This window comes from Phaseolus vulgaris, chromosome 1 (genome assembly GCF_000499845.2).
Source record: "Phaseolus vulgaris cultivar G19833 chromosome 1, P. vulgaris v2.0, whole genome shotgun sequence".
In the NCBI taxonomy this organism is placed as follows: Eukaryota; Viridiplantae; Streptophyta; class Magnoliopsida; order Fabales; family Fabaceae; genus Phaseolus; species Phaseolus vulgaris.
Genome location: NC_023759.2, coordinates 45,051,977 through 45,066,792, shown reverse-complemented (window position 1 = coordinate 45,066,792; position 14,816 = coordinate 45,051,977). Strand labels below are relative to the sequence as shown.

Sequence of the window (14,816 nt, the reverse complement as noted above, 5' to 3'; positions counted from 1 at the left end):
GGAAAACAGGGAACAAAGAACAAATTGGAAATGTTTATTTCAATGAAGAAATCGTCCACCACTGTCTATTGGCAAATTCCAAAAGTTCCAGCAAAATTTAAAGGAAACAAAACAAGTGGTTCCTATTATATGCAGCCGCTAGCACGCAGATGCCCATGGATCATAATTTCAATCACCTGTGAAAAAGGTTAAGCATTTAGAAACAGAGGAAGAAACAAGTAATGCAGTAGAATATTCTGAGGGAAGGAAGGGACTCACTTTTTGCCTGCCTTTTCTCTTGCTCCCCACCCCTTATATTCACGTAGTCCTTTTTCCATTTGGGCTCCAACCGTTTTCTTTTGGATCTCCTCAATCCATCCACTTTTGAGAGGTTTGTTATGCCCTTCTGGCCCACATGTTTATGCTAAGGTGTATTTTCATTTTGGCCATATTGTTGCGTTGTATCATGTCCTTAAAATACTTTATTACATAGCGAAAAAATAATGAAGAATAAGCTAACAAACTGCAAAAATATCACTGACCATTGCGCTTTGCCTTGTTATGTTGTTGCCGACCATTATCGAAGTTGAAACTCTTGTTGCAGATTTTGCAACTGAGCCCACCAGACTTAGGACTCTTGGCTTCACTATTGGGAGCCTTTCCACCTTTCTTCGCGGAGTGTGGAGTTCCTGCATTTCCTGTTTTCTTACCATTAGTCTTTTCTAGAGTAGCATTTTTTGCTTTCTTGGAGGAAACAAGAGTTTTTTATGCAGACTCATTTGGTTTTTTCTTTCCTATATCCGCCTTTTTAAGAGGGGTTTCTTCATCATCATCTTTATCACTGTCAGACTCCTCGTCACTGTCAACATCATCCATCTCTTCATCAGAATCATCATCAGAGTCCTCGTTGTATTTCTATGGCTCAACAACCTTGACTTTTTTTATTGGAGCACTAACTTTGGCATCTGACTTTTTAGATCCAACGGCCTTCACTTCCTCAGCTTTTTTTTTCCAGGTTTTCCATTCTTTGTGTTAACCAATGGGATATCTTCATCGCTATCAGTAAATTCATGCTCCTCACTATCATCGCCAGAGTAATAAGCCTTGTATCCACATAAATGAACGCTGACATTCTTTGAACTGTGGGATAATTCAAACTCCTTCTCCATAACCAATTCCAGAGAAATTTGAGTAATTTTCTCCTTGGAGAGGGTTCCCAGGACAAACTTCTGCTCACCAACCTTCAAGTACACAACCACAAGCTCATTTGGTTTTTCCTTCTTTGCCTCACCAAGAGTAGCCTGAGAAAGGTGTATGCATGCCTCAAATTCAGTTGGGTCTACCTTAACAGACTCCCCAACCTTAATCTCAGCACCCCAAAACTCCATTCAAAGAACAATTGAAAGAAGCAGTAGAAGTAGGGTTTGAGGAGTAAAAGAAATCAGAGGTATTGGCGGGGAAGAAGGCTCTAATCATTCCATTCTTCTTACCAATCATTCCCTTTCTCTTCCACTCTCCCAGCAACCCCACTATCGATTTTCTAAAAAATGTCAAAACCTTCACGAGAACGATCAAGAGAACGAGCAAGAGGTTGTTCATTACAAATCTTACTTCCTCTATACGATGGAGATTTGGCCAAAGCACGAGATTTGTGAATTAATATCAAGCGTGTGAATATTGAAGATAAAGGGTTGAGAAAAGTTTTGTACAGGAAAGGGGTACAAATTTTGAAAATCGTGTATATAGATGGGATGGTCATACTTCCAACTCCAATTACTATGATTTGAAGGACTTGTTCATCGTGGATGTGGTCCTCTTGGTATTCCATCTACCAGATATGCTTTTCTTAGTACAACTTCCAACAATTCTTGGGTACCAACGCCTTCCACTGCTATACTCCCACCAGGCTCTCAGGGTGAATATTATCGGTACGAAATATTTGCCCCGGGAGGTGTTTTAGTTAACGGTACCCTTAATTGTTGATATACTTCTCAACAAGAAGTATGTTTTCCTGGGGGAATATTTCCTAAATATATTCGATCATGTATCGTATACACATTGACACAGTTAGCACGTGAAGACAATTCAAGGTTTGATACATCTTATTTTTTATTATTTTTATAATCCCCTAATATCATCAATCAATAACTATAAGCTATTATATTGTACGGGTTTGTGAGGAAAATGAGACAAAATTTATTGATCAAAAACATGATTTTTAATTCATCATTACATCCAAGGTCAATTCGTTACCCGAAGCACAGATACAAAGGCCATGATGATGGTGGTCAATATAAAGACCTACCCGTAGTAGTGTTTCCACCCGGCTAGGGGAAGAAGAGAGATTATGTTGGCAGAGATCAAAGTTGGTTTCATTCTACATGGCTATTCTCACTCTTTTGATTTGGGTATTACTCTTCTAATAGTTTGTGAAATGTCTTTTATGCATAGCAAAATTCAAGTGTTTGTACTGTTGTGTTGACATATAATTTTTGGTTTCAATTTGTGCAGAGGGCAGCAGTTGTTAGGCAAGAGTTTGCTAAGCTGAAAAACAGTGCTTAGGCATACTTCCATGTGCAATTTCCTAATTCTGTTATGAGTTTCTTTCAATTAGTTTACTTTGGTTACATGGGTTTTATTATGTATCATTGACAAATTTCCTAGAAATGTTTATTTTGAGATCTTTTGTGTTACTAGTGGATTAATGCCAGTTTTCGCAATCTCATTGTTATAATATAGGGTGCCTCTTTTTGCAATTGTTTGATTATTGGTTTTTCCTTCTTTGCCTCACCAAGAGCAGCCTGAGAAAGGTTTATGCATGCCTCAAATTCAGTTGGGTCTACCTTAATAGACTCCCCAACCTTAACCTCAGCACCCCAAAACTCCATTCAAAGAACAATTGAAAGAAGCAGTAAAAGTAGGGTTCGAGGAGTAAAAGAAATCAGAGGTATTGGCGGGGAAGAAGGCTCTAATCATTCCATTCTTCTTACCATTCATTCCCTTTCTCCTCCACTCTTCCAGCAACCCCACTACCGATTTTCTCTGGTTGTATTTCTCTGGCTCAACAACCTTGACTTTTTTTGTTGGAGCACTAGCTCTGGCATCTAGCTTTTTAGATCGAACTGCCTTCACTTCCTTAGCTTTTTTTTTTCAGGTTTTCCATTCTTTGTGTTAACCAATGGGATATCTTCATCGCTATCAGTAAATTCATGCTCCTCACTATCATCGCCAGAGTAATAAGCCTTGTATCCACATAAATGAACGCTTGCATTCTTTGAACTGTGGGATAATTCAAACTCCTTCTCCATAACCAATTCCAAAGAAATTTGAGGAATTTTCTCTCTGGAGAGGTTTCCAGGACAAACTTCTGTTCACCAACCTTCAAGTACACAACCACAAGCTCATTTGGTTTTTCCTTCTTTGCCTCACCAAGAGCAACCTGAGAAAGGTGTATGCATGCCTAAAATTCAGTTAGGTCTACTTTAACAGACTCCCCAACCTTAACCTCAACACCCCAAAACTCCATTCAAAGAACAATTGAAAGAAGCAGTAGAAGTAGGGTTCGAGGACTAAAAGAAATCAGAGGTATTGGTGGGGAAGAAGGCTCTAATCATTCCATTCTTCTTACCATTCATTCCCTTTCTCCTCCACTCTCCCAGCAACCCCACTACCGATTTTATAAAAAATGTCAAACCCTTCACGAGAACGAGCAAGAGGTTGTTCATCACAAATCTTACTTCCTCTATACGATGGAGATTTGGCCAAAGCACGAGATTTGTGAATTAATATCAAGCGTGTGAATATTGAAGAAAAAGGGTTGAGAAAAGTTTTGTACAGGAAAGGAGTACAAATTTTGAAAATCGTGTATATAGATGGGATGGTCATACTTCCAACTCCAATTACTATGATTTGAAGGACTTGTTCATCGTGGATGTGGTCCTCTTGGTATTCCATCTACCAGATATGTTTTTGTTAGTACAACTTCCAACAATTCTTGGGTACCAACGCCTTCCACTGCTATACTCCCACCAGGCTCTCAGGGTGAATATTATCGGTACGAAATATTTGCCCCAGGAGGTATTTTTGTTAACGGTACCCTTAATTGTTGATATACTTCTCAACAAGAAGTATGTTTTCCTGGGGGAAGATTTCCTAAATATATTCGATCATGTATCGTATACACATTGACACAGTTAGCACATGAAGACAATTCAAGGTTTGATACATCTTATTTTATATTATTTTTATAATCCCCTAATATCATCAATCAATAACTATAAGCTATTATATTGTGCGGGTTTGTGAGGAAAATGAGACAAAATTTATTGATCAAAAACATGATTTTTAATTCATCATTACATCCAAGGTCAATTCGTTACCCGAAGTACAGATACAAAGGCCATGATGATGGTGGCCAATATAAATACCTACCCGTAGTAGTGTTTCCACCCGGCTAGGGGAAGAGAGATTATGTTGGCAAAGATCAAAGTTGGTTTCATTCTACATGGCTATTCTCACTCTTTTGATTTTGGTATTGCTCTTCTAATAGTTTGTGAAATGGCTTTTATGCATAGGAAAATCCAAGTGTTTGTACTATTGTGTTGACATATAATTTTTTGTTTCAATTTTTGTTTCAATTTGTGCAGAGGGCAGCAGTTGTTAGGCAAGAGCTTGCTAAGCTGAAAAAGAGTGCTTAGCCATACTTCCATGTGCAATTTCCTAGTTCTGTTATGAGTTTCTTTCAATTAGTTTACTTTGGTTACATGGGTTTTATTATGTATCATTGACAAATTTCCTAGAAATGTTTATTTTGAGATCTTTTGTGTTACTAGTGGATTGATGCCAGTTTTTGCAATCTCATTGTTATAATATGGAGTGCCTCTTTTTGCAATTGTTTGATTATTAGTTTTTCCTTCTTTGCCTCACCAAGAGCAACCTGAGAAAGGTGTATGCATGCCTCAAATTCAGTTGGGTCTACCTTAACAGACTCCCCAACCTTAACCTCAGCACCCCAAAACTCCATTCAAAGAACAATTGAAAGAAGCAGTAGAAGTAGGGTTTGAGGAGTAAAAGAAATCAGAAGTATTGGCGGGGAAGAAGGCTCTAATCATTCCATTCTTCTTACCATTCATTCCCTTTCTCCTCCACTCTCCGAGCAACCCCACTACCGATTTTCTAAAAAATGTCAAACCCTTCACGAGAACGATCAGGAGAACGAGCAAGAGGTTTTTCGTCACAAATCTTACTTCCTCTATACGATGGAGATTTGGCCAAAGCACGAGATTTGTGAATTAATATTATACGTGTGAATATTGAAGAAAAAGGGTTGAGAAAAGTTTTGTACAGGAAAGGAGTACAAATTTTGAAAATCGTGTATATAGATGGGATGGTCATACTTCCAACTCCAATTACTATGATTTGAAGGACTTGTTCATCGTGGATGTGGTCCTCTTGGTATTCCATCTACCATATATGCTTTTGTTAGTACAACTTCCAACAATTCTTGGGTACCAACGCCTTCCACTGCTAGACTCCCACCAGGCTCTCCTGAATATTATCGGTACGAAATATTTGCCCGGGAGGTATTTTAGTTAACGGTACCCTTAATTGTTGATATACTTCTCAACAAGAAGTATGTTTTCCTGGGGGAATATTTCCTAAATATATTCGATCATGTATCGTATACACATTGACACAGTTCGCACAAGACAACAATTCAAGGTTTGATACATCTTATTTTATATTATTTTTATAATCCCCTAATATCATCAATCAATAACTATAAGCTATTATATTGTGCGGGTTTGTGAGGAAAAGGAGACAAAATTTATTGATCAAAAACATGATTTTTAATTCATCATTACATCCAAGGTCAATTCGTTACCCGAAGTACATATACAAAGGCCATGATGATGATGGTCAATATAAAGACCTACCCATAGTAGTGTTTCCACCCGGCTAGGGGAAGAGAGATTATGTTGGCAAAGATCAAAATTGGTTTCATTCTACATGGCTATTCTCACTCTTTTGATTTTGGTATTGCTCTTCTAATAGTTTGTGAAATGGCTTTTATGCATAGTGTTTGTCCTATTGTGTTGACATATAATTTTTGGTTTCAATTTTTGTTTCAATTTGTGCAGAGGGCAACAGTTGTTAGGCAAGAGCTTGCTAAGGTGAAAAATAGTGCTTAGGCATACTTCCATGTGCAATTTCCTAATTCTGTTATGAGTTTCTTTCAATTAGTTTACTTTGGTTACATGGGTTTTATTATGTATCATTGACAAATTTCTTAGAAATGTTTATTTTGAGATCTTTTGTGTTACTAGTGGATTGATGCCAGTTTTCGCAATCTCATTGTTATAATATGGGGTGTCTCTTTTTGCAATTGTTTGATTATTGGTTTTTAATGATTAATAAAAATTGAAATTGTAAATATTTTAGTAAATATTATTGTATTATTGGTTTTTGATCATTGTAAATATTTTAGTACCAAGTTAATAAAAAATGTATTCGTTAGGGTGGTTGATAAGCTATTAATGCAGCTAACGAGGAAGAGGGAACAATGGAGATTCAGACACGTACTTTGGCAGGTATATCAAAATGAAACAAATTTCTAGCAGTTGCATTGAATTCGAATTCACTAAAGATACAAAATTTTCAAATCAGAAGCATGCACAGCTGGAGAGTATTATCTGCAGACATATGGGATGAAAAACTCCTCTGAGTGACTCAGTTGCTTGGTCTTTTAATATAACTCATGTATTATGATTCTCTAGAAACTTCTTAATCATATGATTATTATTGATAATCATATCCAATTCTATGTGTAGCCTTTGTAGAGTTGCTCAATAGAGTAAATATCACTTATTCTTTGATTGTGCTTAAGCTAATAAGTTATAGACTTAGATTTATCAGGGTTCTCCTGACTTTACTTATCATTCTATCGATCATATAATTGTTTTTAATTCTACTTCAAGTAGTCATATTGTTAAGGATATTAGATTTGCCAATATTACTTACATTTTTGGATTATTTAGAAGTTTAGTAATAATGAGAGATCAAGCAATGCATTCCTTTCATTTTGCTTTATATTTGGTTAAATGACATATTCAAAAGACTGATAATAGTTCTACTAAAGTATGAATAATGGTATTGCTCATATGTTTGTTTTAAGTTTTTTTTTACATTCAGACCAGTGCAAAAAAGGCTATTCAAAATAATATGGATGGAGTTAGAGGCAATTTGGGGTATGTTACCAATGAGGGTATATTCAAGGGTAGCGTAGGATAACACATTGTATTTTTTTTGTTATATGGAAATTCAAATATGTTATATGTTGAGTTGAATGCAACAATTCTTGTTGTGGAAATTTCACAGCAAAATAATTATTCTAAATTTGGTTATTCCTTATTAGTATTTCAAACTTTTCGTAATTTCTCTATTGTGCCTTGACTTCTAAAGTCTCTTGAAATAAAGTGTCTCACGTATTTGAAGGTTAGAGTGTCTCACATATTTTGTGAAAGTAATAGGTATGCTTATCTTTTAGCTAATATTGAAATAAATTATTATTTTTTTTTTTTTTTACCCGTGGTCCAAAAGTTGGATATTTTTTATGAATTGTTACAACCTCTCATAATTTAGGTTTCCTTAGCCTTTTGGGTAGAAGTCATTCTCTTTGCAGTGAGTTTGGTTTGATCCCTTATATTTACTTTTACTTTATATATATATGCCTAATGTGATTTATATAAAAAGAAAAGAAAAATAAAATTATGATAATTAATTTAATAAATTATAGTTGTTTATTAACTTTCATAAATTGTTTGTTTTTGCGGATAAAAATACGCAAAAATATTGTTTAGTAAGAGATGAGAAAAAAAACTTAAAATTTAAGAAGAATAAACACATTAATTGATAAAAAAACTAAGACTTAAACTATCTGTTTAAAACGGTAAAGAAAGTTTAAAAAACTATTTTTAATATATTAATCTTGTATAATATAATTTACTTTTATTAATGATTACATTTTGTAAATAACTAATTAAAATAAATATTAAAATAATAAATTAATATTAATATTTTATTTTAACAATATATTTAAATAAATTATTTTATTTAATATTAAGATTTAAATTAATTTATTATCATTTTAAAATATAATTATTTATTTTAATTTTCTTTACATTTTAAAATTATTTTTTACATTATTTTTTAAAAAATCATTTTTTATCAATTAAAAAATTAAAATTTCGATTACACTCATCACATCACTCCCAAATTTTCATAATTTTTCACTAATTTACCTTAATCCCAACTACTAAACTTTCCTCACATTTTTCTTCAAATGTCTCAAATTCACTAAATCATCCAAACAAAACATTAAACTTATTTCATTATTTTATTAAATAAACATTTTTTTAATTCATTTTTAGTTATTAAGAATTTCATTTTTTTTGTTGTATGTTGATTCCTAATCCTGGTTTCATGTTGTAATATGCACGTTACTAAATGTAATGGCATCATGGAAAACATGTATCACAATTGAGAATAATCATTCCACAAACTTACAGCTTTATTGAACGACCTCAAATTGTATTTATAATTTTAGTGAAAGACAAACGCTTACATATCATTCGAGGAAGTTAGTTTAGGATAGAGTTTCTCTTAATAAGTTGTTTTGAACTTTTAAATTATGTGATGATTTTTGGTATTAGAAGTCACTTCTAACAGAATTTTTTTTATGCTAAATACAAAAGAATTTTATACTTTCCATTGTTTATTATAGTAAAAGGTGATATCATTTATTACATAAGTATGCTACACTAACAACAAGATGATATGTGTCTAATTTTGAATCATGATGAGTTGTTTATATAAAAATTCAATAATACCCTTCTTAATAGAGTTTTTATACATTGGTAAGTATTGTACTTTATAACATGTGCATAAAATACATGTCATAAATAAAAAAATATTTGTTTTATTAGACAATAATAGAAACACATAATGACTTACCTTGAAAATTTAATCAAATTGGTGCTAAAATCCACCAGAAATCTCCCAATATTTTTCTTGGTAATTTTTATATGAAAAAAAAAATGTGACAAATTCTTCGTGAAAAGACAAAAGTGAAGGTGACCACAATTATTAGAGTTGACATATCTATTCTAAAATTGCAAGCAATGGAGTGAGGATGTACAATAAAAAGATGAAAACTTAAATTTACTTTCTTTGATTAATGTGATACAATATTTCAAACAAAAAATGATAAATTTAAAAAAGGTGTAACCCATAAGATAAATTTGCACTAAAACTATATTAAATATAGTGTGATTGTGAAATGTTTCAAAAGATTTACTTATCATAATTACAGGTAATTGTTACATGCAAACATATTTACAAGATGTCCATAATTTAATTCACACATTAGATTAATTTTTAAAGGTCGATAACAATTTGTTTAAAAAATTAAGACATAAATATTATTGGCCACTATATTAAGGATCACAATTATATTCCAATAAAAATACAAATAAGTTGTAAAAGTCAACCTAAGTATAAGAACAAAATAATTTTTCGTATATTATTAATCATTATTTAATCAATAAAACCTTTAACTTAGTTTTTCAAATTTTATGCATCGTTCACAAGTTTATGTACAAAAATTATAGACTCATAAATGATATCGTTAGACTTAGTTACATAAATACTAAAAAAGCAATCAAGACCAGAAAAAAGTAACACTAGTATACTTAAAAGAGAACAAAACAAGTGACATACTCAAGAAACTTTTTTTAAATTTTTATTTATTCCAGTTTTGAGACACCATACATTCCATAAATAGTTTTGTTAGATTGAATAACATAAATAGTACAATATCAAACTAAGGTTAAAAAACTATACATACTTATAAAAACAGATTTTTTTTGTCAATCAACTAATTTAATACAACTTAAATAAAAAATCTTTAAAAAGATATACTAAACTACAATTTATTAACAATAATAATAAAATGTTCAAAATTAAAACAAATAATAATAGTATTTTTCCAATTTATTAATTTCAGTCTGACATTAAAATAACTATTATAGATTTAACTTATAAAAGGAATATTTTTCATTTATTAATTTTATATTGATATACTTTTGAAAATAATTTTCAAAACATTATTTAAAAAAAGTCATAATTCAGCACTGTGGAGCCTGATTTTGGACTTCGAAAAAATGTTTGGGCTTTGGTAAATATATTGTGAATAAGTTGTGTTTTCTATACATTTTTTCTTAAAAAAAGATTTTTACGAGAGAAAAATTGAAAAAAAAAGTATATCACGTTTTGTAATTTGTGTAAAAGAATCTTAATCGGATACTTAATAAATCCCTAAATCTTAAACGACAATCAAGAAGTACCTTAAAACAAATGCTTAAGTGTGTGCAAATATATATCTAACTATTGGAGGTTTGAGAATTATCTAAATCTAAATATACCTTTTTCAAACTAAAATAATTTAAGTATCCTTTTGCGAGCAACTTGTGATCCAATTTATTCCATTAAGCCGTTTGATGATCACGGGGCAGTATTATAAATTTAATCTTGTGACACAACATTCTATTTTTCTGTAAAACAACACAGAACATGTGTTTAGATTAATTGACGATGAAACTTTTGTCGAACTTGCTTCCTTGGTTGAAGAAGAAATAAAACAGTTTAAATTATGAAAACGATTTGTCCATTTTCCATGACTGGTAATACCACTTCAACACGCAACTTCCCGAGGCCGTGAATCGATGTAGTTGCCCACAACTTTGTCCTATGTGGGCCAAACAATGAATTTCACCTGGGCAAAATTCATGATCTATCCAACACAAGTCAATGAACCAAATCTTCAACTTGTACATTCCCCAAGCAATGCCAATATTCTATACTGCATTCCCCAAGAACATTTTACCCAATCAATTTACCTACACCATAAACATCTGCATTGTACGATACGTAATTCGGCTGAAAGCAGAGAGAGAAACAGAACATGCAGAAAAATGGAATGCCATTAACAATCAGAACTATTCCAGATCAGAAAATTACAAACCAAATAAGTGGCATTTAGATTCTAACAACCAGTAATCATGGTTCTTTATTAAACTTAATAAGAATCTAATCCCTGGTGTAATATTCATAATGGAACATGTTAACACGAATACGGACAACAATCTCACCAACTCTCCAAGCTTTTCAAAGCACAATCATTGTACTTCACCTCCTTTCAAAGCAAGTAGAAGATGTTTACAATCACATGAAAAGCACCAATTATGTGATGAGTATTCACTCCATTCATCAACACAGGATTGTTTCATTAATTTAACTCTGGAGATTCGACTTTCAGATACAGTGCAAATGAAGTGTGGTAAAAAACAGGGGACATCAAAGTTTAGCCATTTAAATGTCTCAACTTAATCGAAGGCAAAACCGCTAATCCAATACAAAAATGGAGAGAGGAAGAGGGAGAAAAAAAAGATCAACTTTATCCAAGTTTGGTCCAGCAACTTACATTGTTTCCAGATTCTATATAAAACACAGAACAAAAAGAGCATCCGAAAATGAAGTTACATGGAACGATCATCGATAGAGCAGAGAAGCTATCAAAATTTAACTTCGCCGCCTAAGCAGGAGGAGAGATAGAAATGGAAAATAGGTCAAATTAAATTAATCAATCGAGAAAACCGGTTTGGCGCAAAACGGCGTTTCTAACCTGACGGAGATCCCTCCCTTTGAGGGTTCTCCCAACTCCTTCCAGCACCGAAAAAGTGGTTTTGGGCGAAACGCCAGAGCCTCTCGCCACGATTTCGTGCGGCGGCAGCATCTCCTCATCGTCATCGTCATCGATCACGCGCGCGAAATCGTCGGTGTTGCGGCGCCTGGAGGCGCCGGCCGCAATCAGAATAGGGACCTTGACGGGCGCCGATTGCTGGAACTTCCTGGAAGGCGCGGACTGCGCGAGGTAGTCCGAGGCCGGCGGCCTCGGCAGCGACGGAATCATCATGCGCGAGGAGGTTTGAACAGGGGACTTGCCGCGGAACACACCGCCACGGGAATCGGGCTCCGTGAGCACAACGAGAATTCCGGAGTCGACGGGGCGATCGAAGTTGCGGAGGCGGGGTTTGGACGAGGGCGCGTGGTGTTGGGGTTCCGATTCAGATGAATCGGCGGACCAGAACAGCTCAGCCTCGCTGAGCTCGTCGGCAGGGGAGGGGGAAGCGGTGGCGGTGGCGGGATAGGGACCGAGGAAGCGGTCGGAGGAAGAGGAGGAGGATCGGCGGTGGAAGGAGGGTGTGGGGTCCATTAGTTGTTATTTTGTTTGGTTGGTGTGGGGATAGGAAAGAGTGGAAGAGTGAAAGAGAGTGAATGGGAAAGAAAATGAGAGATGGTGAATAATGTGGGTGATGTGGCGGAGGGTCGCAGCAGAGTGGTAAATACAACGAAAAGAATGACAAAATGGGTAACCTCTTCTTCATCGCTGACGTGGCAAAGGACGTGTCCTATTTTCTCCTCCTACCTAGTTTAGGTCCTTCATTGAAATTCAAACACAAGAATTCAAAAATTCAAGTCACTCATTCAATCAAACAACAGGGTCCACCCTACCACTTCAAACAAACTACACTCAATTTCTTTCTACTCATTTTTTTTTTATTTTCTGTAATTTTATATATTTTTCAATTCGATTAATACTTTTTCCAAAAGTTACTCTTAATTCTCCTAGTTTTTTTTCCATAAAAGGTACTTTTTTTCTCTCTAAGTATTCAATAAACTTTTGGTCAATTTATATATTGAACTTGACGTATTCGCACTGTTCCAATTAATATGAGTTTACAAATTATTTATAGAATAATTAATTATTATTTACATTTTTAATAAGACTACGAGTTTGTAATTAATAATTATTAATATTTAATTTATTTTTTAAATATTGTTAAAAAATATTACCTTTAAAATTATTTTAATATAACATTATTAATACAAGTTTCAAAAGTTGTTAAATTTAATAATAAAATAAAAAATAGACAGAATGTTTATAAAAGATTAATAAAATATACATATATTTACTAAATTTAAATGAAAGAGTAAATAACATATTTTCAGCTATTTAAGAATATGTATTAAAAATATAACCGCACAATAAAAAAATAGAAAAAGGTGCCATAAATATTTATATAATTTTTATATTATTATTTTAATATTTTTTTTTAATTTAGTTTTCGGTGAGACGGTGGTGCTTGTCCGACACTCTTCAACCTTATCTCTTTTTTTAATTTTTAAAGATATTATTATTTTGTTATATTTTATTTTTAATACAAAACTCGTTGTGCAAGAAATTTCATATTCTTCTTCTTATTAAAATTTTAATTTTAAATTTGATATGAGAGTAGATCTATTTATATAAATATCAATTATTTTAAAAAATAGTAATTTTTTTAAAAAATATTTAACTTTTTAAACATGATTTTTTTTTATTTCATTATATTTATTCATAAAGAGACTAATTAATATTTTTATCATTATCACTGTAGAAATACGAAATGTATAACATGTGTAGAAATCTTAAAATATAAATTTTATAATAGACACTGTAACTTAGGATTTTATTTTAATTTTTATATTTAAAATAAAGATAAAATAAATAAATAATATAGTTATTTAAAAACAAAGATGATACACATTTGTATTGTTTTAAATTTTTTATTGTGAAATTGTAAAGAGACTATACAAATTTTTTTTTATATTACTTTTAAATTTCTAACTTGCATCATTGCTTTCTTGTTAATTTCACAATACCTTGATTAGAAGTATTTATTTTTCTCAAAGTTAATTAATTTTCTAATATCCAATCTTCACTACATAATTTTTTATTTATTTGTATTATATAAAGTTTTACTAAATGAAAAGGAATTGGAATATATTTACAAAGTTGTGATACATAAAACATATTGTGAAGTTTTGAAATGTAAGGAGGTAAAGAAGAATTTAAGGTGAAACAATCAATATGATTAATGAATTAATAAGGACCAATGCATTTGGATGTAAGTATTTGAGAACTCTACCAACCTGAGTTACATGTGTAACTTTCTTTCATGAAAACATTACTCTTTTCTTAAAACTCAAAGGTTTCCTTCATTTTTGTCATGATAACTTCTTTTATTATTTAGAAATGAAATATTTTTTTTTCTAATTATTTTAATCTTATAAGATGTATTGTGAATTGTTTATTTATCCAAAGTTAAACAATTTTCATTCTCACACCAACATTACAGGTTCTACACCTTCTCTAATATAGAACCTCATGTTGAGTCATTCATGTTTGTCTGTCGAAATTATTGTTATAATTTGATACAAACAGATGATTAATGACACAACAAATACTTCACAATTAAGTCAGTCATCTCAGCATCTAAGATAAGGTCACACCAAACTTTAGAAGGACCTCAACAAAAGAAGAATTGGAGACAGACCAGAACATCAAATGTTCTTTCTTTTGGTCTTTTTAAAAGACAAGTTTATGTAAATAAATTGGACTCAGTTTGGGGATTCAAATAAAAGAATAAACTATATTAGGCTGTGCTTAGTAATTTGAGTATGGTGTGCTTAGTAATTTGAGTTTGTGTCAAACCTTTCATGACATGTGCATCTAGGTTTAAGGTTTCTTTGACCTACCTTCTAGAAAGTTTATCGCAAATGACACCTATACCCCTCTATCTTGCTCTCCAAGATACTCTCTCCTATAAATAGAGTGTCTTGCCTCATGTATTTGACACATTAAATTTTGAAAGTAAGGAAACTCTGTCAGAGTGTTT

At 32.5% G+C, this 14,816-nt stretch overlaps 1 protein-coding gene and 1 pseudogene across 1 annotated transcript; both read right to left on the bottom strand.

The window, feature by feature from the left end:
* Positions 1 to 513: 513 nt before the first annotated feature.
* LOC137816215 (histone deacetylase HDT1 pseudogene) lies at positions 514 to 1,392 on the bottom strand (annotated as a pseudogene).
* Positions 1,393 to 11,397: 10,005 nt separating this feature from the next.
* LOC137814589 (protein S40-7-like) lies at positions 11,398 to 12,435 on the bottom strand. Its single transcript, XM_068617403.1, has one exon. The coding sequence runs from the start codon at positions 12,308 to 12,310 to the stop codon at positions 11,678 to 11,680; it is 633 nt and encodes a 210-aa protein (XP_068473504.1). The 5' UTR covers positions 12,311 to 12,435; the 3' UTR covers positions 11,398 to 11,677.
* Positions 12,436 to 14,816: the final 2,381 nt, after the last annotated feature.

What these genes read in the sequence shown, in the direction of transcription:
- LOC137814589 (XM_068617403.1), bottom strand. Translation starts at nt 12,310, where the DNA reads ATGGACCCCACACCCTCCTTCCACCGCCGATCCTCCTCCTCTTCCTCC.